Source organism: Sphaerodactylus townsendi, linkage group LG06 (assembly GCF_021028975.2).
Source record: "Sphaerodactylus townsendi isolate TG3544 linkage group LG06, MPM_Stown_v2.3, whole genome shotgun sequence".
Classification (NCBI taxonomy): domain Eukaryota; kingdom Metazoa; phylum Chordata; class Lepidosauria; order Squamata; family Sphaerodactylidae; genus Sphaerodactylus; species Sphaerodactylus townsendi.
This window is the reverse complement of record NC_059430.1, coordinates 22,071,763-22,096,757: the sequence shown is the minus strand read 5'-3', so window position 1 is coordinate 22,096,757 and position 24,995 is coordinate 22,071,763. Positions and strand designations below refer to the sequence as shown.

Genomic DNA, 24,995 nt, shown 5'->3' with positions numbered 1-24,995 from the left:
AGTAGGTAGGTAGGTAGGTAGGTAGGTAGGTAGGTAGGTAGGTAGGTAGGTAGGTAGGTAGGTAGGTAGGTAGGTAGATAGATAGATAGATAGATAGATAGATAGATAGATAGATAGATAGATAGATAGATAGATAGATAGATAGATAGATAGATAGATAGATAGATAGATAGATAGATAGATAGATTGTACAGTGTTCAGTATAGAATGTAGATGATGTTTGTATTATAATGTCCATACTTTAGACCTTGAGTGCTGCTGTATTTATGTACAAGGGACATTGGAAAAATATACATTTCATGAGGAATTATTAAGTGTTGGGGAATGAAAAATGGCTTGCAAAGACAGACATTTTGCGGTTTGATTTGCACAAGGGAGAAGTGTAGCTGAAATGAGTCAAAACTGCATGCACGAGAAATTCAAAATTGCCTCTTTACATCAGCCTGATATTAGAGCACATTCTGTTGCTATTTCTATATCCCAAAGGTAATGCCAGGAGAAGATTTTGCAAACTGAGATTCTTTAGCTAGAGCTGAGTGAGATCTGATGCATTCAAGGCACGCAGTCAGTCGTGGAACTTTCTCTTGAAACACAGAACACATTTTTTTAAAAAAAAATCTTACAATGTAAACAAGACTTTGGGATCATGGAACATGGAGATTCTCTTCCAGCAAGTGGGTTAGGGCTACACTAATTATGGAGTTGGGCTACTAATCAGCTTTTAATTAGGAGGAACTTAATCACTTTCAGTCTAGTCGAGTTGGACTCCTGAATTTCAAAAGTCTCTGGACCATTCTGGAGGAAGGAGGGTGGAAGGAAGACCAAAAGAGTCACACATAGATTCTGGATTCACCAGCTTGTAGCAAGATTGCTGTTGCATTAGCATCTAATTTAAGAACCAGGCTCTTAAATACCCCACACTTTTCACACTATGCACTATTTTCTTTGATAAGCCAACGAGTCCCATGGAAGTCTTCATCATGAAGCACCTTCCAAATCTCTTTGGTCCAATGAGATCTTCTCTGGGCACCCCTACCCTTCATAGGGTCTTTAACATCTGTAATAAAGTCCCATTTTAGATCCTGCATTTGTAGTAGTTTGAATGAAACAAAAAGGTAAGTTATTCCTTATGCAGCCCAGGAGAGAATTCAAGTGTTCCTCCTCCAATATTTTCATCCAGACTCGGGCAAAGATTCTTCTGCAGAGATCCTGGAAACATTCGAGAGTGGTGAGGGCCATCTGGAGATCTTCAAGGACATAAGACCTTTGGGGCATGTTCTCTTGGACCTTGAATGACACTTCCTCAATGGTAAACAGTATGATCAGATAAACGGTCCTCAGATGTAGCATTACAGAGTAGTACAGGGCCACCAGCCAACCCTTCCATTCCTGAAAAAGAAGAATATCTCTCAACACCAAGACAAAGAAGAAGAGCTGATTTTTATTCCCCACCTTTTTCTATCACAATGGCCGTTTCCGCACGGAGGCGGAAGAGGCTGGGTCGGCGCATTTCTCATGGACGGTCCCAGAAAGAGCTGGGACGACGGCGCCGCAGAGCACTGTCGCCCGGCCGTCCCGTCATGTCCCCGGGCCTCCGGCACATCGCCAAGGCCTGAGGACACGCCCCCCAGCCCTGCACGCCTGCTCCAGCGTCGCAGGGCAGGGGGGCGTGTCCCCAGTCCTCGGCAAAGCGCCGGAGGCCCGGGGACAAGGTAAGTGCAGGGAGGGAGTGGGGGGGGGAGGTGCCTTGAAGCCGCTGCCGTTCGCACGGCAGCGGCTTCAAGCTGGCGTTCCCGGGAAAGTGCGCTTCCCAGCGCACTCCGGAAACGCTGGCTTGGCGCCGGTCGGGCGGTGCGAGGGCGGTGCGGCTGCGATGCGGAAATGGCCAATGAGTCTCAAAGCGGCTTCCAAACTCCTTCCCTTCCTTTCCCCACAACAGGCACCTTGTGAGGTGGGTATGACTAAGAAAGTTCTGAGAGAACTGTTACTAGCTCAAGGTCACCCATCAGGCTTTATATGAAGGAGTAGGGCATCCAACCTGGTTCCCCAGATTAGAGTGCACCACTCTTAACCACTACACCAAGCTGCCTCTCAAAGAGGAAGAGGCAAAGAAGGCCAATTGGATCCTTACCAGGTATTGATTTTGTAGGACTCTTTGGAGGCATTCACTTGCACATCTCACGTGCTGCTTAGACTGCTGGGAAACATAAACGTGGAATTTTTTCAGCAAGGAAATCAAGCACGCCAAGTAGCCTGGACTTGCTATCTGAGTTTGGGCTTGCTGCAAATGAACCATCTCTCCACCATTACAGCATACTTGAAGTTCACCTGAACAACAACAACAAAACAATCATCAGGTACATTAAAAGGGCCAAGTGTGAGCCAAAGCAGGTGGGCAGAAATTCCAGTTCTTATCTGCAAGGTCAGGTTGGGCTGCCACCTTCAGATGGATCCTAGCGCTCTAGAATTATAAGTGATCTCCAGACTCGGGTACCAAATAACATGGGTACCATCTAGGAGCAAAGGTTTTTGACTATGGAGCTCATGTACTTGAGCACAGTGCGAACAAACAAAAAAGTTATATCTAAAATTTAGATGCTGCATGAAATGTTTTTAAAACATAAGAGGTGTAACTTTTAAGTGCAGCGTTCGATTCCTTATCACTCGCAGACTTTTTAAAAATTTAAATTTTTAACTTTAATTATTCAATTTATAAACAGCTCTCCTCTGACGAGCGGGGGTCAGACCAGTGCACAACAATATGTACAAGTAAAATTTTACCATTAGACATAAAAATCTTAAAACTACAGTTCCTGCAATATGGCGCCATTTCCCTTTTGTCCCTGAGGATAAGAACATAAGAACATAAGAACTAGCCTGCTGGATCAGACCAGAGTCCATCTAGTCCAGCACTCTGCTACTCGCAGTGGCCCGCCAGGTGCCTTTGGGAGCTCACATGCAGGATGTGAAAGCAATGGCCTTCTGCTGCTGCTGCTGCTCCTGAGCACCTGGTCTGCTAAGGCATTTGCAATCTGAGATCAAGGAGGATCAAGATTGGTAGCCATAGATCGACTTCTCCTCCATAAACCAATAAATCCATAAATCTGTCCAAGCCCCTTTTAAAGCTATCCAGGTTAGTGGCCATCACCACCTCCTGTGGCAGCATATTCCAAACACCAATCACACATTGCATGAAGAAGTGTTTCCTTTTCTTAGTCCTAATTCTTCCCCCCAGCATTTTCAATGAATGACCCCTGGTTCTAGTATTGTGAGAAAGAGAGAAAAATTTATCTCTGTCAACATTTTCTACCCCATGCATAATTTTATAGACTTCAATCATATCCCCCCTCAGACGTCTCCTCTTCAAACTAAAGAGTCCCAAACGCTGCAGCCTCTCCTCATAAGGAAGGTGCTCCAATCCTTCAATCATCCTCGTTGCCCTTCTCTGTACTTTTTCTATCTCTTCGATATCCTTTTTGAGATGTGGCGACCAGAACACAGTACTCCAAGTGCGGTCGCACCACGGCTTTATATAAGGGCATGACAATCCTTGCAGTTTTATTATCAACTCCTTTCCTAATTATCCCCAGCCTAGAGTTTGCCTTTTTCACAGCTGCCATGCATTGAGTTGACATTCCCATGAAACTATCCACTAAGACGCCCAAATCCCTTTCCTGGTCTGTGACTGATAGCACTGACCCCTGTAGCATGTATGTGAAGTTTGGATTTTTTGCCCCTATGTGCATCACTTTACATTTTGCTACATTGATAGAGTTAATAACAAATAAAAATCAATAAGAACAAACTATAAAAGAACATCAAAGAACATAAAGATGTAAAAACAGGAGAGGCCAGCTACATGGACTACTGTTGCTGTCCTCAGCCATGGGCTTGGTAGAACAACTCCATTACAGGCCCTGTGGAACTGTGATAGGTTGGCAGGGTTCTGGTCTCATTGGACAGAGTATTCCATGAGGCCGGGGTCTGAGCTGAAAATGGTCTATCCCTGGTTAAGGACAGCAGGGCAACTTTCAGGTCAGAGATCTCTAGTAGGTTGTTATTAGTTGAGCGTAATGCTCTCCAAGGGATATATTGGGAGAGGCGGTCCCCCAGATACGACAGTCCCAGACTGGTTAAGGCGTTAAAACACCAACACCTTGAACCTGATCCAGGATTCCAATGCAGCTGGGTAACCAAACAGTGTAACCAAATCATGATTAAAATGTGATAATGTGGCCAGACACATATTCCTTGAGTAATGGATCCTGTTCATAGGTTGTGGAGTCGCCATCATTGCTCTAGATCAGGGGCATTCAACCTGTGGCTCTGGAGTCAAACATGTCTCTTCAGCCTATGGATCTGGAGTCAAATGTGTCTTCAACCTATAGCTTTGGATCAAATGTGTCTCTTTACTGTATCTAGTGTCTGGAGTCAAATGGTATCTTGAAGCTTAGGTGTGATGAGAGTGGTAGGTGGGCATCTAGAATAATGGTTTCTTTTATGGCTTCTTAGAGATACTTTACAGAAAGAAGAAGAAGAGGAAGAGGAAGAGGAAGAAGAAGAAGAAGAAGAAGAGTTGGATTTATATCCCCCCCTTTCTCTCCTATAGGAGACTCAAAGGGGCTTACAAACTCCTTACCCTTCCCCCCTCACAACAAACACTATGAGGCAGGTGGGGCTCAGAGAGCTCTGAAGAAGGTCACCCAGCTGGCGTGTGTTGGAATGTACAGGCTAATCTGAATTCCCCAGATAGCCTCCACAGCTCAGGCGGCAGAGCAGGGAATCAAACCCGGTTCCTCCAGATTAGAGTACACCTGCTCTTAACCACTATGCCACTGTGTCATCTCTTACTGATAGAGATGAACACTTGGCAGTCAACCATGTGGCAAGTTGCAACCACGTGCAGATTTATGCCAGTGCACTAAAACAGTTATGTAGTGTTCGCTCGTATATATTTATGACTAACTGTGAGATCTTGGTCGAATCCCCACTATCGTCTTAGCCAGGTTTCAGAACACAACTAACCAGGTTTGAGGTCGTTTGTGTTCTGAAACCTGGCTAAGATGGTAGTGGGGATTCGACCGGGGAGGTCGTCCCTCAAACCTGGTTAGTTTGTGTTCTGAAACCTGGCTAAGACGGTAGTGGGGATTTGACCCTTGTGTGTGCCACATCTTAATATGTTCAGACTGGGGGTTTTTTTTGATGAATTTTGATGAATTATCAACCTGCTAATTGGCACAGTTTCAGATATGCAAACGAGCTTTCTTATGCTCACTGTTCATTAGTTTCTTACTCCAAAGGTTGTTTGGAATAGGTTTCAGACCCCTATTTTAAACACAGGATATGAAATTTGCTGACAACACATAGAACTGCCTCCAACTTCCTGCTTTTACTGCAGGTTGATTCCTGATATATATTTGGACAGCTGGGAAAAATTGAGGATAAAAAACCACATGACAATGGGAGTTGCAATGGGAGCTTGCAAACATTTTTTCTTTCTTAAAAAAAAAGCAACTGTATTGGAACCCATTCAAATGGGGACTGTGGTAGGTGGGTCGGGTTTTCCGGTGAACCATTTTCCTGATCTGAAAAGGCCCTGCAGAACTGTTCTTTGACCTATTGGGGTACTTTGATATCTGCTGATCAGACACATAACCAGTGGTGGGATCCAAAAATTTTAGTAACAGGTTCCCATGGTGGTGGGATTCAAACTGTGGCGTAGCGCCAATGGGGCTGGGCGGGACACGACTGGGGCGGGGGTGGGCATTCTGGGGGCGGGGCATTCCTGGTCAGAGCTGTGGCAAGGACGCAGCCAGTGCGCCGGTCCTTGAGCGAGAAACGAATGCAGGCAGGCGCAGGCTGCCATGGACGCTGGTGCACCTCCTGCTAGACTGCTTCAAGTTCTGCGCGCTACTGCTGAGAGGAGGGGCGTAACTAAGGCAAAAATCACGTGGCAAAATCACCAATTAGTAACCCCCTCTCGGCACACACAAATAATTAGTAACCTACTCTCGGGAACCTGTGAGAACCTGCTGGATCCCACCTCTGCCAATAACATCTATGTGGGTGTGCATGTGTGTAAAGTGCTGTCAAGTCACAGCCAACTTATGGAGACTCGAGATGTTTTCAAGGCAAGAGACTTACAGATGTGGTTTGCCATTGCTTTTTCCCTTTGGCGACCCTGGTCTTCTTTAGTGGTTTCCCATCCAAGTACAACCGGGACCGACCCTGCTTAGCTTCTGAGGTCTGATGAGATCAGCTAGCCTGGGCCTTCCCATTTTTCTACGCTGCAGTTCCACTCTGAATCAGGGTTCTGTGCTGGTGTTTAGAAAGAGGGGGGGAAATGGAAGCTCCAGTCATTGAACTCCAGTTGTCACCCAGCAACATCACTTGCACTGCGACTGTTAGTATTTACAAATAGTGTTTAATGGTGAACCTAATGTGTTGGGACAGGGCGGGGTAAAAAACAAACAAATAAATAAACTTTGCAACACCATTGGCAGTTTCTCTTTAGGAGAAATGACCAAGGGATTTTGAGGGAGGCCAAATGTGGATGCTGTTCTTCCAGCAAATCACCGGAGTCATTCTGACTAAGGAAGCCTGAACAGTATGGAATAAAGACTAGCAAACTTTCTCATGAGGAAGTCTTGTTTCCAAGAGAGATGCTTGCATTCAAACTATAGACCACTATATGCCGAAATATGGAATATACAACTCCTATGCATTGTTTGTATATGCTGTAAGTGTCCAACACTACTTGAAGAGACTTGATCTAAACAGCATGTGTGGGTAAGTGTGCCCCCCCTTACTTTAGTCTCCTGTGCTTGGGGTCCCTTTACCATTTATGGGACCCCTCCCCCCTTTGGGAGGGTTTTAGTAAGGATTTTATTGCTGACGCTGTTTTTATATGCTAACCGCTGTGTTTATTTTAAATGGGTTTTAATTGTATGTTATTTAATTATGTTGTTCACCGCCCAGAGCCCTTTGGGGGTAGGGCGGTATTAAAAACTCATACACACACACACACACACACACACACACACACACACACACACACACACACACGAATGAATGAATGAATGAATGAATGAATGAATGAATGAATGAATAAATAAATAAATCTTCTTACCCATTTCATCATCTGTGACATGGAGGTAGTAATCCATAAAGGCAACAGTTCTTGCTAGCACTGCATCCACACCATTCCTGGCCATCTTGCACATATTCATTCCGATGATCATGCTCATACTACTAGTTAGCAAGGATGTGGTTGTTTTCATAGTACCCTGTAGGGCATTCTTGGTCCTGCCAACCATTTCTGATAATCCACCGTTAACAGCATTCTTGGCATCTGTGACTTTAGAAGACACCAACTCCTTGGTATTAGAGACAACCTAAGAAGAGTCAACAGGAAATGTTGTTTTGCATAGGAAACCATAAGTTGGTAGTGAATGGTTTACAAATACGGTAGACAAATATTAAGCTTAATGTTTCAGAAGAATATCATTAAAATGTTGATCTGTTCAGCAATCCTAAACAGTTACATTCTTCTGAGTCCTTTGATTAAGACAGCACTGCTCAGAAAAGTTTTTGAAAATTGGAAAGAAATTAATGCAGAAATCCAGAAGACTTTTTAAAAAATCAAATTTGCAATGGATGCTCAGACTAAGCTATTAGGCATGTGGCTGAAAAAATGTACCAAACATTTCAGAAGAACTTTTTCAATACTTGATAACAGCAGCTAAAGTAATACTTGTGACAAAATGGAAGCCAGAACAATGCCCAAGTCAAGAGAACATGGAAAATAGGCCAATGGAACATGCAACAATGTCAAAATTAATTAATGTGAATAAAAGTCCAATCAAAGAAGTTCAAGGTAGATGGAGAGCATATTACCCATATTATTCCAAAACATAAAGGTGAAAAGTGAAGGATATTGCTGAAATGATGAATATATATTTTCGTTAAACTTGATGATATATTTAGATTGAAAAGGGGCCAGAAGGGAAACACATACATTTATTTTCAAAGATTTTCATGGCCAAAATCAACTGGGTGTTGCGGGTTTTCTGGGCTATGTGGCCATGGCCTGGTGGTTTTTGCTCATTATGTTTCGCTGGCAGTTATGCCTGGTGATTGTGCGGTGGGGTATACATTTTGTCTACCTCATGGGTGGGGAGGCACATTTGAATGTGTCTGGGTGAAGTTTACCAACGAACGATTAATCCAAACACGAAAAATGAGAATATTTCAGTTGAATCTTTACGTTGTGGAAAAAAAATCTTATATATCTTGGATTATTCAGAGGCGGGATCCAGCAGGTTCTCACAGGTTCCCGAGAGTAGGTTACTAATTACTTGTGTGTGCTGAGAGGGGGTTACTAATTGGTGATTTTGCCACGTGATTTTTGCCTTAGTTACATCCCTCCTCCACTCCTCAGCAGTAGCGCGCAGAACTTGAAACGTCTAGCAGGAGGTGCACCGGTGTGTGTGGCAGCCTGCGCCTGCGTGCATTCGTTTCCTGCCCAAGGACCGGCGCAGTAGCTGCGTCCTTGCCACAGCCCCGCCCAGCAATGCCCCACCCCCAGCATGCCCAGCCACTCCCCCGTCGTGCCCCGCCCAGCCCCATTGGCGCTACGCCACTGTTTGAATCCCACCACCATGGGAACCTGTTACTAAAATGTTTGGATCACACCACTGATTAGAATGTATATTATGTATAGTTATTATTAAGAACTGTTATTTGATTGTTATGTAATATAATATGCACAACATGGTTTTGTCTCTCAGTATAATCCTGAATGGGAGGGGGGGATGAAAGGGCTCTGAATGCAATGTGACCCCGCTGCTGGCATAAATGCCACTCAACGCAACATTAAGTGGCACTTATGCCAGTGCTGAGGGGTTGCTTAGTTATGCAACAGCCAGGCACTAATGCTGCCACTCCACCAGTGTTCCTCAGGTCAGTCAATCAGTTCAAGAGACAAAATCTGGGCTGGGGCTGGTCTACAAGCCATTTTGTACTTTCCTCAGAAAACGGACCACTTCACTTTGTAGAGGACTGGTTAACTGTTTTTGATCATTATACTTCTAGAACAGGATTCCCCAACCATTTTGAGCCTGCAGGCACCTCTGGAGTTTTGACACCGAATCACAAAATGGCTCCTGAGGAGATGGAGTAGTGGCGGCTCCAGCTGAAACAAAATGGTTGCCACAGGAAGCAGAGCCACCCATACAAAGGAAGCCAACAGCTGGGGGAGAAGTGGGGAATCACCCCTGGGAAAGATGACTGAGAGAATAAAACCAGCATAGTAGTGGCGGCTCCTGCTGAAACAAAATTATTTAAATCTGCGTAGCCAATCAGATCTCCAGTGGCCAGTCAGAAACCCAGCTGGGGAAAGATTCCCATCAGGCCCCACCTGCTTCCTAAAAGCATTTGATGGGTGCCAAGCAAGGTGTTGGGGCAAGGTATGGCAACGATAGGCACTAAGTTGGGGAAACCTTTGCTACACAGTTGAGTAGCTACCTGATCAGCTGTTTGTTGTAGGATAGGCAGTTTTTCCTCCACTGCATCTAGACTTCTAGAGGCCAACTTGTTTGCTGCAGCAACTAAACAGAGAGAACATTTTGCCAGCAGTCACTTGCAACATCATTAAGAGAACTGAATTGTCTCTTGTGATAAGTAGTTCCTGAAAACACGGCCCTCACAAAGAAGCCTTGTAATCAGGGGGGTAACGAGGCAAACTGGAGCCCTGGGCAAAACCTGAGTTGGATGCCCCCCCCCATGGGCAGCCCCCCCCCCATCGCAACCAAAAATTATTTTTGCACCAGGTCATTGGTGCCTACTGGGGGTGCATTTTTAGACATATTGACACCAAAATTTCAGTGTATCATCAGGAGACTGTCCTTATGCTACCCACAAGTTTGGTGCAGTTTGGTTCAGGGGGGGACGAAGTCATGGACCCTCAAAAGGGTATCCCCCATCTCATTAGCTCCCATTGGATAGAATGGGAGATGGGGGTTAAAGCAGGTGTGCTAAGGCAGGTGTACTAAGGTGTACTAAGGTGTACTAAGGCAGGTGTACTAAGTACTTAGTACTAAGGTGTACTAATGTGTACCAAGGTGTGCTAAGGCAGGTGAACTAAGGTGTACTAAGGCAGGTGTAATAAGTACTTAGTACTAATGTGTACTAAGGTGTACTAAGGTGTGCTAAGGTAAGTGTATTAAGGTGTACTCAGGTGTACTAAGGTTTGCTAAGGCAAATATACTAAGGTGTGCTAAGGCAGGTGTGCTAAGGTGTGCTAAGGTGTGCTAAGGCAGGTGTACTAAGGTGTGCTAAGGTAGGTGTACGAAGGTGTGCTAAGGTGTGCTAAGGAAGATGTACTAAGGTGTACTAAGGCAGGTGTATTAAGGTGTATTAAAATGTACTAAGGCAGGTGTATTAAGGTGTACTAAAATGTGTAAGGCAGGTGTATTAAGGTGTATTAAGATGTACTAAGGCAGGTGTATTAAGGTGTATTAAGGTGTACTAAGGCAGGTGTATTAAGGTGTATTAAGGTGTACTAAGGCAGGTGTATTAAGATATATTAAGGTGTATTAAGGCAGATGTACTAAGGTGTAATAAGGTGTACTAAGGCATGTGTATTAAGGTGTATTAAGGTATACTAAGGCACGTGTATTAAGGTGTATTAAGGTGTACTAAGGCAGGTGTATTAAGGTGTATTAAGGTGTACTAAGGCAGCTGTATTAAGGTGTATTAAGGTGTACTAAGGCAGGTGTATTAAGGTGTGCTAAGGTGTACTAAGGCAGGTGTATTAAGGTGTATTAAGGTGTACTAAGGCAGCTGTATTAAGGTGTATTAAGGTGTACTAAGGCAGGTGTATTAAGGTTTATTACGTTGTATTAAGGTGTACTAAGGCAGGTGTATTAAGGTGTATTAAGGTGAACTAAGGCAGGTGTATTAAGGTGTATTAAGGTGTACTAAGGCAGGTGTATTAAGGTGTGTTAAGGTGTACTAAGGCAGGTGTATTAAGGTGTATTAAGGTGTACTAAGGCAGGTATATTAAGGTGTATTAAGCTGTACTAAGGCAGGTGTATTAAGGTGTATTAAGGTGTACAAAGGCAGGTGTATTAAGGTGTATTAAGGTGTACAAAGGCAGGTGTATTAAGGTGTATTAAAGTGTACTAAGGCCGGTGTATTAAGGTGTATTAAGGCAGGTGTATTAAGGCAGGTGTATTAAGGTGTATTAAGGTGTACTAAGGCAGGTGTATTAAGGTTTATTACGTTGTATTAAGGTGTACTAAGGCAGGTGTATTAAGGTGTATTAAGGTGAACTAAGGCAGGTGTATTAAGGTGTACTAAGGTAGGTGTATTAAGGTGTATTAAGGTGTATTAAGGTGTACTAAGGCAGGTGTATTAAGGTGTATTAAGGTGTACTAAGGCAAGTGAATTAAGGTGTATTAAGGTGTACTAAGGTAGGTGTATTAAGGTGTATTAAGATGTTTTAAGGTGTACTAAGGCAAGTGTATTAAGGTGTATTAAGGTGTATTAAGGTGTACTAAGGCAAGTGAATTAAGGTGTATTAAGGTGTACTAAGGTAGGTGTATTAAGGTGTATTAAGGCAGGTGTATTAAGGCAGGTGTATTAAGGTGTACTAAGGCAGGTGTATTAAGGTGTATTAAGGTGTACTAAGGCAGGTGTATTAAGGTGTATTAAGGTGTACTAAGGCAGGTGTATTAAGGTGTGCTAAGGTGTACTAAGGCAGGTGTATTAAGGTGTATTAAGGTGTACTAAGGCAGGTGTATTAAGGTGTGCTAAGGTGTACTAAGGCAGGTGTATTAAGGTGTACTAAGGTGTACTAAGGCAGGTGTATTAAGGTGTACTAAGGTGTACTAAGGCAGGTGTATTAAGGTGTATTAAGGTGTACTAAGGCAGGTGTATTAAGGTGTATTAAGGCAGGTGTATTAAGGCAGGTGTATTAAGGTGTATTAAGGTGTACTAAGGCAGGTGTATTAAGGTGTATTAAGGTGTACTAAGGCAGGTATATTAAGGTGTATTGAGGTGTACTAAGGCAGGTGTATTAAGGTGTATTAAGGTGTACTAAGGCAGGTGTGCTAATATGCACTAAGGTGTGCTAAGGCAGGTATGCTAAGGTGTACTAAGGTGTGCTAACGCAGGTGTACTAAGGTGTATTAAGGTGTACTAAGGCAGGTGTACTAAGGTGTGCTAAGGCAGGTGTACTAAGGTGTATTAAGGTAGTTGTACTAAGTACTTAGTACTAAGATGTACTAATGAATGTCAGTGTACTGTGTACTGAGGTGTACTAAAGGGGCTACCCTTTTGAGGGTCCATAACTTTGCCCCCCCTAAACCAAAATGCACCAATCTTGGGGGGCACCATCAGAAAGTCTCCAGATGATACCCTGAAATTTTGGTGCCGATACGTCAAAAAATGCACCCCCTGCAGGAACATTCCAGAAATTTGCCCAAGAATCTTTGTTCTGCATTGCGTTCAATGGGGGTTGCAGGCTGCGGGGGGGGGGGGGGGACATTTCTGAAGGCACAGTCTCAAAACTTTCAGCATCTCATAAGGAGACTGCCCTAATGATAACTCCCAGGTTTGGTGCAGTTTGGTTCGGGGGGGGGGGGGGCAAAGTTATGGACCATCAAAACTGTAGCCCCCATCTCCTATTAACTCCCATTGGAAACAATGGGGGATGGGGCACCCCTTTTGGGAGTCCATAACTTTGGACTCCCTAAACCAAAGCTCACCAAACCTGGGTGGTATCATCAGTAGGGGCTCACGAAGATACTCTGGAATTTTGGTGCCTCTAACCTAAGAACAGCGCCCCCTGTAGGCCAAAAACAGAAAACCACTAAAAATACCCAAAAACAAACCCTGCATTTTTGGTGCCCACCACAAAGTGGCGCCCTGGGCAGCTGCCCACCTTGCCCAATGGGCATTACGCCCCTGCGTGTAATGCTTCCATATTGCCTGCTGGACTAGGCAATGGGACATTTTAAATTATGCATGAGGTAGAAATGGTTGTGAGCCAGACATTAAGTGGTGGGAAAAAATCAATGGCTGACCATTTTCCCTGGCGAGAAGTAAATCAGGCCTTCAACTGAGAAATCACCAAAGTCAACAGTAACATTCTAAGCATGAGTTCAAATTTCTCATCCCTCTTGTTTAAATCTGAAAGTCCCCATTTCAGAGAGCAGTCCTATGTAGGTCTACTGAGAATCCTGCTCAGGTATATTCAGTGGGGCTTACTGTTCTTAGGACTGCACTGTTCCCAGGTTCAGCTTCACCTGTACAACAATAATAGAGTCTGCATACGTCATACCCACAAACAATGCACATGGTACACATAAACAGCTTGTGAAAGCTGAACAACATGCATGCATAATGAATGAACCTACGGAATAAATAGCAAAAAAAAGAGCAGAGAAGCAAATCCATTGGCAAAAAGGGATGCATTCAAACTCCCCTGGAAAGGTCCCCAGACAGTGCTGGATTTGGACCGGCTTCACAAATGTGAGGGACAGCTTAACAGATTTACCACTCTAACAAAAGTAACAATACAACAACCTTTATTAGGCATATTAAAATAGGCTCCAGAGCATTACAGACATTTCTGAAGTACAAATACTAACAAAAGTATTAAATGCGAGTGTTCAGAAAGCCATAACCTGTACCATCAAGAACCAGACACAAGTTGGCCATGTAGAGAGGCCAGAGGTGTGTCCGGGGGATCCCTGAAATTACAGCTCATCTCCAGACTACTGAGATCACTTCTCTGGGTGAACATGGATGTTTTGGAGGGTGGCCTCTGTGGCATTTTACCCCACTGAGGTCCAGAGGCGTAGCTCCAAGGGGATGGCGGGGGGTGCGCAATGCACCGGGCGTGCGCCCCTGTGGGAGTGTGGTGAGGGTGTTCTGGGGGTGTGGTGGGGGCGTTCCAGGGTGGGGCTGGGGCGGGGCGGGGGTGGAGGACGCACCGGTGCACCGGGCACTTTTCCCCCTTACTATACCTCTGCTGAGATCCCAGTTTACCCTCAAATCTCCAGCTTTACAGTACTGGCTCCACACATAGACTTAGGAGGTGGAGGCAGCAGTATAAAGCTGGAATGGCCAGGCAGAGGCAGCAGTTTGACAATGGGCTTGGGTCTGGCTGGGTCCAGCTTTAAACTACGGTCCCTGCCTCTGAAGCCCACAAGGACCTTGGAAACGGTGCATGCAGTTTACTGCTGGACCTGGCCAGGCTGCAAGGGAGGGGATCGAGGGGTTTTCAGTGCTTGCCCTAAGCACTGTTTCAGTGGCTAGAGGGCTAGTGTGGTGTTGTGGTTAACAGAGGTGGACAGTGGAGAACCACACTCAGTTCCTCACTCCTCCACGCAAAGCCTGCTGGGTGACCTTAAGCCAATTACACTTCTTTCAGGACTTTCAGCTCACGAGGAGGCAAACGATGGCAAACCACCTCTGAAGGTCTCTTGCCTTGAAAACCCCACGGAGTCACCATAAACGAGCTGTGACTTGAAGGAACTTTCCACCACAAGTGGGGAAAGTCCAATTTTTGAACACGTTCTCTGTAAGAATTGCAGCACTGGTGCTTTTAAAACACATCCAGCTCTTGCAAATGTTTGTCTTCACTCTTAAAAGGTGGAAGAATAAAAATTGCTTCAATCTATGAGGCTCATGGGAAAGGTAAACTTCTCCCTCTAGAGGAACTGCAGAGAAGAGCTCCAGACCCCATTTTATCTCCAGTTTTATTTTATTTATTTGCCTTTCTTCTTGCTGAGGGAGCATTGCAGAATATATGCAGGTGCGAAATTTTATGGAAAAATTTTAAAAATTCTTCTCCAGGGAAAGTAAAACTTATAGCTTTAAAACATCATACTACATATGGGATTAAGAGCTATTTTATAATATTCTGAATATAGTGAGAGTGTAGTACATTGGGAATGGGCTATCTGCCTGTCAATCAGATGTTTATTCTGTCACTCCTCCAAAGAGGAGTGTCCTAGGTTATGATATGGATTATGCAGTGGTGGCAAACTTATGACACGGGTGCCAGAGGTGGCACTCAGAGCCCTCTCTGTAGGCACGTGCAAACAGAGTGCCCCCCCCCCCCACATCTAGGCTGGCCTGGGCCGCTGGGCTCGATTATTAGCATTAAACCTAACACCTAGTTTTGGGGAAGCAGTGTAGGTAACCCTGTTAAGCGCTGTTAAACCCCACTGATTCTCATGTGAAGAACTAAAGCGCGATCCTTTACCTGGGAGTAAGCTCGGTTGCTGGCAATGGGGCTTGCTTCTGAGTCAACCCTCCTAGGGTCGTGATTCATCCATTGGAAGAGTTGCACGGTTGCTTCAAAGCAAAGCCACTGACTACTACCAAGCTTACTCCTGAGTAACACATTCCTTGGAGCCAACCGTTTTTTTTTTTTTAAACTAAAACCTCAGTATTCAGGTTAAATTGCCATGTTGGCACTTTGTGATAAATAAGTGGGTTTTGGGTTGCAATTTGGACACTCGGTCTCGAAAAGGTTTGCTATCACTGGATTATGGTAACAGCTTTGGAGACTGGTCCATTATCACTCAGTATCAAACAAAATATTTTTAGGTATCATTTACATACCCTTTCTTTAAATGACTATATAAAATCCAGTAGAATTTCTACAGGGCTTCGTATTCAAAAAGCACCAATGTTTCTATTCACAATGATGAATTTAAAGCAAAATGGGCAGCTGTATTTTAAAAAAAGTTCACATGATCTCATACTTTTGGTTATAGAAAAGTCAATGAAGGAAGTTTCCCAGACAGAGAAAGAACTAAATGAAGCTTTATCTAATCTTAAAGCAGCAGTGCCAACTGACGACTTTGATAATTAATTAAGGAATTAAAAACCTTTACAGAGACAGAGAGAGTTAAGGAAACTAAAAAGCACAAATTCAAGAGAGATACTCATGACTATAAGGTAGGTTTTGTATATAATTGGACAAATCAAGCAGGGTTACCTAAAAGAACTGGAAAGTTACATGGCTAGATCAGCCTAAATATTTTAGTTCTTCAGAATTTGCAAGTAAACAGTTATGGAGAAGAATAAGATTCTAGAGGATATTTGGACAGGGCTGCCAAACATAAAAATAAGCAATTCGTTCCCCAGTGGGATTTTGGGAGTGCCCTATCCAAAGAGACAAATGCAAAGCCTAATAATAAATTTATTTTCAAAGCCTTTAATGGAATATTAACCCTAACCCTAAAGTCTGGATATTTCTTCCGTACCCAGTACAAAGCTTTTGAAACCTGCACAGACATTTTTAAGTTAATCAGAAATATTAAACTTAGAATTTTTTTCAACACACTACCTAATGCCTTTAAAGGACTCCTCCAAAGAGCTCAGAGCAATGTACATAGTCTTTTTTCCTCCTCTTTACCCTTAAACAGGGGTGGAGCAAGGGGGAACTGTGCCTGAAGCACGCATGCACCCTGCGCCATACCCCACCACGCCCCTGCCTACCTCCAGGCTATCTTGGGCCTGTCTACCCAAAAGATGGGGAGTGGAAGAGGCAGTCTACCAGCCCAGCAAGCCACCTTTCTCCAAATCTGGAAGACTCCCAAATCTGACTCTCACAAGATGGCATAATAGAGGATTTTTTTCCCTTATAGTCAAAACTGTGGGGCTGCTAATTTTGGTAGTATCTGTGATAAGAGAGACCTGGATGAGTTTGCGGGTTAGCTTGACATCAGGTGTTCACTTTTGTATGCTCTGCATAGTTTCGGCATGCACTTACTGCACTCCAAGGCTAATATTCTCTCTTTCTCACTCTTTCTTCATTTTACTCACTGTCAGATTCAAATGTAATCAAAATCGGCTGCACCGTAGTGACTGCGACTTCAGTGAGGGACTTCACGCTTTTCTCTGCCCCCTTGCATACAATCTGAAGACAGGAGTTTTTCCTTTTGATGGACTTGTAGTTTGAAGAAACCAAGTCACAGACGGAAGTAACCAAAGGAAGGCTGGCGACTCTCTTTAAGACATTCTGATAAAAATAAAGAGAATAGTTGTAACAACTATATATTAGTCAGCTGGCTAAACAGAAACATTGATACTGGTACAGAAACAGTGGTGGGATTCAGCTGGTTCGCACCACTTCAGCAGAACCGGTTGTTAAAATGGTGCTTGTAAACAACCAGTTGTTAAATTATTTGAATCCCACCACCGGAACTGGTTGTTAAACTATTTGAATCCCACCACTGTACAGAAATACCTGCTCAGTCTAGCGGTCATGCACAAATTACATGCAATGGGGGAAATCTAGCTTTTCAAAGCCTTTGTGCATGGGGCCCAAGTACCTGAAGAACTATCTCCCTTCATATGAATAAATGCAGACCCAAGTAAGATCACAGTTGTAGGGCTTACTTGCTGTGCTGAGACCCTTGGAGCCAGAAGTAGGATATGCTATGACATCTAAACTGTGAGTGGGCACAGTTTTTGTAATCAGTATTTTTTTTGGCTTTGGGTTTAATAGTCCTGGAAATGTTAGAAAAATCTGAAAAAAAAGCCAATTTCTAGTATTGGCCTTTTCAGGATTTTTTTAAAAAATGTTTGTGTTTACTAGACCAAAACCTGAAAAATTCCTGCTGCCTCCCAGCTCCAGTTGGAGGCTGCAGAGATCAATGCTCGACTCCTAGCTTTCAGCTCTGCATCTGCATACTGCCTCCCAGTTCCACTTGGTGCTGGGAGGTAGCAGTGCTGGCTGTCAATCTGAAGCGGCTTGAAATGTCATTTTCCCCAGCATTTTTGGGATTTGCTTTTCAGATCTTTTTAACTACCTTTCTTTTGGGTGGGAAGGTGGTGAAACCTCCCCCAAAGCTAAGGTATTTTTCGGCATTTGTTTCCTGTTCGGCTATAGCCGAATGCCTACAACTGAGGGCTGCAGCTCAGTGGTTGATATGCAGAAGGTCTCTGGTTCAAACCCCAGCATCTCTAGTGGAAAGGATGAGTAGCAGGTGATGTGAAAGACGTCTACCTGAGAAGCTGGGGAACTGTTGTCAGTCTGAGTAGACAATACTGATTTTGATGGACCAATGTTACGATTCGGTATGAGGCAGTTTAATGCATTTCAAGTGTTCTGGAAAATGTTCAGAAAGAGAACACTTTCTTTCCAGAAAGTATGCAACACGTTCTTTTGGGAGGGAGGGCATTTAAAGAAGCTGGTGTCCATCTAGGCCAGTGGTTCTCAACCTTCCTAATGCCGTGACCCTTTAATACATGTTGGGGTGACCCCTCATTAATCCATTTCACAGATGGAGAACGCTGATGCAGAGAGTCTTAGGCGACCCCTGTGAAAGGGTTGTTCAACCCCCAAAGGGGTCACGACCCACAGGTTGAGAACCACTGATCTATTTATTATTTATTTTACATTTATTAATTAGGTTTATAGACCGCCGTCCCCCGGAGGGCTCAGGGCGGTGAACAATACAGAGAGCACAATCAATTAAAATACAATATAAATATAAAATAGGATGGCTCTAATAAAAATAAACCTTACTCTATTAAAATGCAGCATTAATTAATTTAATTCAAGATGGTGCCTACTATCATTCCCACAGAAGCCCCAGAGAGGGGGTTGATAGGGTCTTCATGATGTCAGAGAAGAACAAGAAGGGAGGGAGGGAGGAAGGGGGCCCCTATCAACAGCTAGTCTCCCCAAAAGCCCGGTGGAACAGCTCAGTCTTACAGGCCCTGCGGAACTCAACGAGATCCCGCAGGGCCCGGACAGCTGGAGGAAGAGCATTCCACCAGGCCAGGGCCAGAGCTGTAAAGGCTCTGGCCCGGGTGGAGGCCAGCCGTATCATGGAGGGCCAGGGATCACCAGTAGATTGGCCTCTGCCGAACGCAGAGACCGATTCGGAACATATGGGGTAAGACGGTCTAGGTTATATTCTGTGGATGTTTCCAGATGTGCTCTTTTGGATATCTGTTTCTTGTTTTTATCTTTACTGCTAAACTGCAGATAACTGAAAAGCAGCACAGAAATATTCTGAAGATGGTTCTTTTTTCATATGTGGTGGACATGTAAACAGGCAAAAGTGTTTTGGGATATGATTTTAAAGTGAGTGCAAAAGATTTGGAAAGTAACAATTGGGAAAAAAAAAACCCTGAGGCATTTCTGGGTTGATGGGGGAAAACATTCCTGATGAATATAGAACACTTTATATATATATGACAACTGCAGAAATGATATTATATGCATACAAATGGAGGGACAATAAAATTCCAACAAAACTAGACTGGACCTTGAAAGTCACAGAATGTGAAGAGATGGCAAGGCTGACGGCGGTTATAAGAGACAAGAATGCGGACAATTTTCTGAAAGACTGGAAATCCTTTGCGGACTACTTATTGAAAACGTATACAAACAGAAAACAACAGCAGGATTTGAGACTGAAATTAAAATAGCATATTGGATTAAGACAACTTTATAAGAAGGACTAAAAGTGAAAAATGTAGATATTAATTATAAGCATGGAATTAGATTTATTTTGGAATCCTTAGTGAGGTGGCTAGAAGTCATCATATATGTGTAGGTGTTTCTATAGGTGCTTTCCCCCTTTTCTTTTCATTTATTATAGGGGGAGGGGGATTAGATTGGGATCTTTTCTTTATCTTTCTATGTATGTGTTATTTAGATGTATAAAATAAATAAAAAGTTCTCATTAGGAAAATAAATATTCTGAAGAAAACCCCCAATTTGCTTGTGTTTAGTGTTTCAGTTGTTCATTGTTAAATTTATATGTTAGCTCTATTCAGATATAAAGCAAAACTCATATTTATTGGTAACTATGGCCGATTACGCAGGGAACTTTTCTCTGCACTGTGGGCTTTGCAGAGGGCTCTCCTCACAGAGGGTATTTCTCTGTTTACATGCAAGGAGGCAGCCCAGTGCCTGGCCCATAGAAATCTCAACCAGCCTCTCCTTTTGCTGCTTCTCTTAACTCTGCCCATCTTCTATTCAACAGCCATAGAGGCACAAATCTCACTGATATTCTTTTCCTCTCCCTTCCCCCCCCCCCACACACACACTGCTGCTGCTGCTGCAAGAGAGGCTTGTTTTTAAAATAGAAGCTTGTCTGAAACAAACTTTTAAAAATGCCCTCCCAATCATTGGGGAAGGCAGAAATGGAGTGGGTGAGATGGGGTGGAGTCAGAAAGAGATGCCAGTGATGTTTCTTTGCAAAAGCCAACTCTCTGTTATTATTATATCGATATATCAGTACAAGCATTTAGAGAAGCAGGAAGGAGTTAGCAACAGGGAGCAGGGTGAGGGGGAAGTCTGCAAAGTAGCGTAAGGGAGTGGGGGCTGTGGACTGGCTGTGGGCAGAGGGAAGAGGGCTGGAGCAAATTGTGCTCACTGGCAAATCTGCCCACTCTAGCTGTGAAGCAAAAATTAAATTAGTGCTAGAAGTGGTCTCTCTTCCTGCGGGGAGAATAGAAAATGAAAGTGGGACTTGAAGTCCGTACAAGAAATCTTGTGGTGATGCACATTTGTGTGTAATTGGTCAATGATTAGTTTTTGAGCCAACAATTCATTTGCTGATATGCTTCAACAAAGCCAATTGTTTCTCAAGGAAAAACCAAACATACAAAAGAAGCTTCAATACCTCATTTTCAATACTTTCTTCAGAGTTCTCGGCGGATGTGGTGTTTGGTTCTGGGGTGGTAGACATGGTGGCTTTGGTGGTCACTGGAAGAGAAGAAAGAGAAAGATGGTGGCTTAGTGGCCACAAATGGGCCCAGTGGCATGGACATAGCCTATAGGAGCCGAAGTGGGCTATTATTTCTCACTTTGAAGAACTTCTCTGTTTAACTATTGAATATTATGGTATTGTCATCAGACCATTCTTCACAGAAACACAGAGAAGAGGATGAGGTTCTCTCCTTTCTCTATTTTATCCTCACAACAAATTAGGCTGAGAGACAGAGAGAGACAGAGAGAGTACCCTAAAGCCACATACTGAATTTCACAGAGCAAAGATTTGAATGCAGACCTCCCTGATCCTAGTTCACCTCCATTCCAAATGGGTTCTCCTGTTCCATAACAAAAGAAACTTCAAAATATTTGTTTTGTTAGGTTCTTCTTCTTTTAATTATTTATTTAAAAGGTTTTATTACTGTAACTTCAAGAACTAAAAATAATGAACAAAAAGAATAAACAAAATGCTTGTTTCTTAACCAGAAAACTAGAAATGGCAAATAAAAAGTGATTTTGTGCATGGATGTGTGTGTGAGGTGGGCATGCTGGGGAGAGTCTTATCTAAGAGCACGTCATTGGGCATTCTTCACTATGCACAAACCTCACATTAAGAAGCATTCATTCATTCATTCATTCATTCATTCATTCATTCATTCATTCATTCATTCATTCATTCATTCATTCATTTTTTTAATATATTAGATTTTAGACCGCCCACCCCTGAAGGGTTCAGGGCGGTGTACAACATGTCAAGAACATCATTATGCCTACAGGCCAAAACAACATTTCACAACATAAAATTAAGTTAAGTTAAAACAATGTACAAATTATCTAAAACATAGCGGCATTAAAACAGTACAATAAAGTACAACAACATTCCGAGGGGTGCGACGCCCGATCCCAAGGCCGGGAGGGGGCAGCAATATTAAATAGATGCTATATTGAGTGTGCCGGTGATGGAGTGGCACGCAACACAAGGGCATCCTGGTGGGGGAATCTGCAGCCAGCCTCACCAAAGGCCCGGTGGAACAAAGCTGTTTTGCAGGCCCTGCAGAATTCACCAAGATCCCGCAGGGCCCGCACATCTGATGGAAGGGTGTTCCACCAGGCAGGGGCCAGGGCCGTAAACGCCCTGGCCCAGGTAGAGTCCAGCCACATCATGGAGGGGCCAGGGACCACCAGTAAATTGGCCTCCACCAATTGCAGAGGCCTACCCAGGACATATGGGGTGAGACGGTCACGAAGATATGAGGGTCCCAAGCCGCGAAGGGCCTTAAACTGTCTTTAAGTTTAACTGGCTTGTTGGAGAGGCCCGTTTCTGAAGAAGTGCTGAAAGGTGACCATTGTACAAAACAGGCGTCAGATGAGAGGCCTACACTGTTGTGTGTAATTAGGCAAATATAACATTTCTAGCACTGTAATGCATTATATTCTGAACTTCCTTCCCTCTGAACTATGGAAGCTGAAGCAAATCTAAGCCACTACAACAGATGCAAGACAAAGCTGTTCCACCAAGCATACGGTTGAGGCAGCTACAGTAGTTCCATCTTTCAGCTGGCCTCCCTCTCCCTTACCCTCCCCCCCTTTTCCCCCAAGGTTTTGGATCTCCATTCCTACGAGATACAGGTTTAGTGTTTTAGCATTTTTAATGTGAATGGGTTAGCCGCCACCTAGGAGTTTAATTGCAATGTAAGTTACATTTTTATCCTCTATAATATGTCAAAAGTCACCCTGAGCCTTTGAGGGGAAGGTTGACATACAAGTGAAATTTTTAAAAAACCCAATTAATGGTTCCCCTCCACACTTCTAGATTGGTCCTCAGATCCCCCTGCATGATCAGATGGGGGTGATGCCTGGAAAGAATTTTCAAATATATAAGGGGGACCCCACGCCGAACCATTTTTCTTTGTTCTGTTTTTGACCATCATTGGGAAAGCAAGGAACGGTTAATCCCAGTGCTCATCTAACCAGCAACAAGCCAGAAGCTTACCAGCCCAAAATGGCGCCTGGGTTATGACCAGCTTCCCGCGCCCCCCCGGCTCCCCACACATCCCTGCGCCCCGCTTACAGCAGCTCGGTGGCAGGCACCACAGCCACAGCTGGCCTCCCTATCAGCAGGGAGGCTGGGGAGTTCAGGAACCGGCCTGCAGCTGCGGCTGCAACGTCCACCTGAGCAGCACGAAGGGACCCTTCAGGTGATGGCTGGTGCCGACCCCCCCCCACGTGAACAAATGGCATGACTTTTTGACTTTCAGCCTCGTCTGCCCTTCTTACAAGCCCCGCCCCATCACCTTTCTTCTTTTTTGTATATGAATAAAAAAAATTTTTTTGAAACTTGCGTAACATTTTCTTTTTGAACTCTCAGAAAAAGCACAGAGAATTTCTCAGCAAAAGGAAACAAAGAAGGGGGGTTACCCTTCTGTCCTACGTATGTGCCATCAAGCTGCAACGGACGGCAACTGACTTAAGGTGACCCCAGCAAGTGAAAAGCTGAGGTGGTCTGCCATTGCCTTCCACTTCAGAGGCGTCCTTGGTGGTCTCTCCCATCCAAGTACTGACCATGCTTAGCTTTCAAGATCAGACGAGATTGGGTGATACCATGCTACCTTTCCTCCAGCCTTCCATACTAGGTAGCGTTTTTTCTTCTTCTTCCCTTGCTGGGGCTCAGAAGGGCTGCTGCCCAGGCTCCTAACTGAACTCAGAAGGTGGTTTGGGTGTTTGTTTTTTTAAATTAATTTTGCAGCTGGTGTCATGGCCATTCAAAAAACCCCTTTCCCCTAATTTTTGGTTGTGCCCGGCTCCTTTTTACCCTACAGCCTGACCAAATTTAAACACTTTTCTTAGGTCCCCAAAATATCTGATCTCGTTATTTTTTGGCAGGGTAGCACCAAGCTTGGAGTTACGGGAGATTATTTGAATGAATCCATTAATCTTACCCTTCACGCTGATGCCTGGCTATAACAACATTTTGGGCATTCCCCATTAGCAGAGGATTACATCGGCTCTTTGGGAGATCCTTTTACACAGTGGGATGAATTCAGTCAAGATACATCAGTTCTTCTGTTCGTTAAAACAGTCATGGGAAAATGAGCTAGTGGCAAACTATGGAGTTCCATTGTGCTTCAGTTAGTAAGCAATGAGGTAAGAAGCCATGTCGGCCAATCACACTGCATATGTAAATTGGTTTCATTATGACTCTTTGTCCAATTTCTTTCTTCTAAGACTTCAAACGTACATACACTTGCTTGGGAGGAAGTCCCATTGAATTCAGTGGGAATTACTTCTGAGTATGCCTATATACGATCACAGATTGTAAGCAGTAAAAATCCTTTTCGATTGCAGAAGAGAAATGTAGTGGTTTTCTTTCAACAATGACCTCTTCCATCTCCGGGGGCCTTCGCCAAATGGCAGAGGCAGGAGAATCGGCAGCAGCACACAAAATGGTGGGCGCAACTGTGAAACTGACAAGAGCTCTGTGCGGCAGGTGGGAGGAAAGATCCATTTTGGCTGGTGAAGGTTGTGTTCTCTGAGCTATGTGAACACAAAATGCCAAAACAGATCTTTTAAGACGTCTGCAGGACGTGTTATTTCTGCTGTGCAGAAATTACCAATGAAGAAGAAGAAGAAGAAGAAGAAGAAGAAGAAGAAGAAGAAGAAGAAGAAGAAGAAGAAGAAGAAGAGGAGGAGGAGGAGGAGGAGGAGGAGGAGGAGGAGGAGGAGTTTGGATTTATTTCCCACCTTTCTCTCCTGTAAGGAGACTCAAGGTGGCGTACAAACTCTTCCCTTCCTCTTCCCACAACAGACACCTTGTGAGATAGGTGGGGCTGAGAGAGTTCCGAAAAACTGTGACTAGCCCAAGGTCACTCAGCAGGAATGTAGGAGTGCGGAAACACATCTGGTTCACCAGATAAGCCACTCAGGTGGAGGAGTGGGGAATCAAACCCAGTTCTCCAGATTAGAATCCACCTGCTCTTAACCACTACACCACACTGGCTCTCTTCCCTCTTCCACAGAAGATTTCCCTCTTCTGTGGTAATCTGAAGAAGCAACCTCTCCCCTGAAGAGGCCAGTGTGATAGTCTTTGATAGTCTTTTTGGAGACAGACATGGTTGTTTCCTAGTGAAGTTGCCGTCTTCCCAAAGAAAATGTTTGAATACTGAAAAGGCTATGATGGCGCTGCCTATTTTCTCTTATTAAATACCCACTACAATCCTACTGATGGTTTGTGCGTAGT

The 24,995-nt window shown here is 44.0% G+C and overlaps 1 protein-coding gene across 1 annotated transcript; it reads right to left on the bottom strand.

Moving 5' to 3' along the window:
* Nucleotides 1–1,075: 1,075 nt before the first annotated feature.
* LOC125435320 (perilipin-3-like) lies at nt 1,076–22,812 on the bottom strand. Its single transcript, XM_048501511.1, is given in 8 exon segments — nt 1,076–1,104; nt 1,107–1,389; nt 2,132–2,328; nt 7,130–7,394; nt 9,526–9,608; nt 16,849–17,044; nt 20,670–20,752; nt 22,752–22,812. Coding segments are annotated over 8 exon segments (1,197 nt in total).
* Between the last annotated feature and the right edge of the window lie 2,183 nt (nt 22,813–24,995).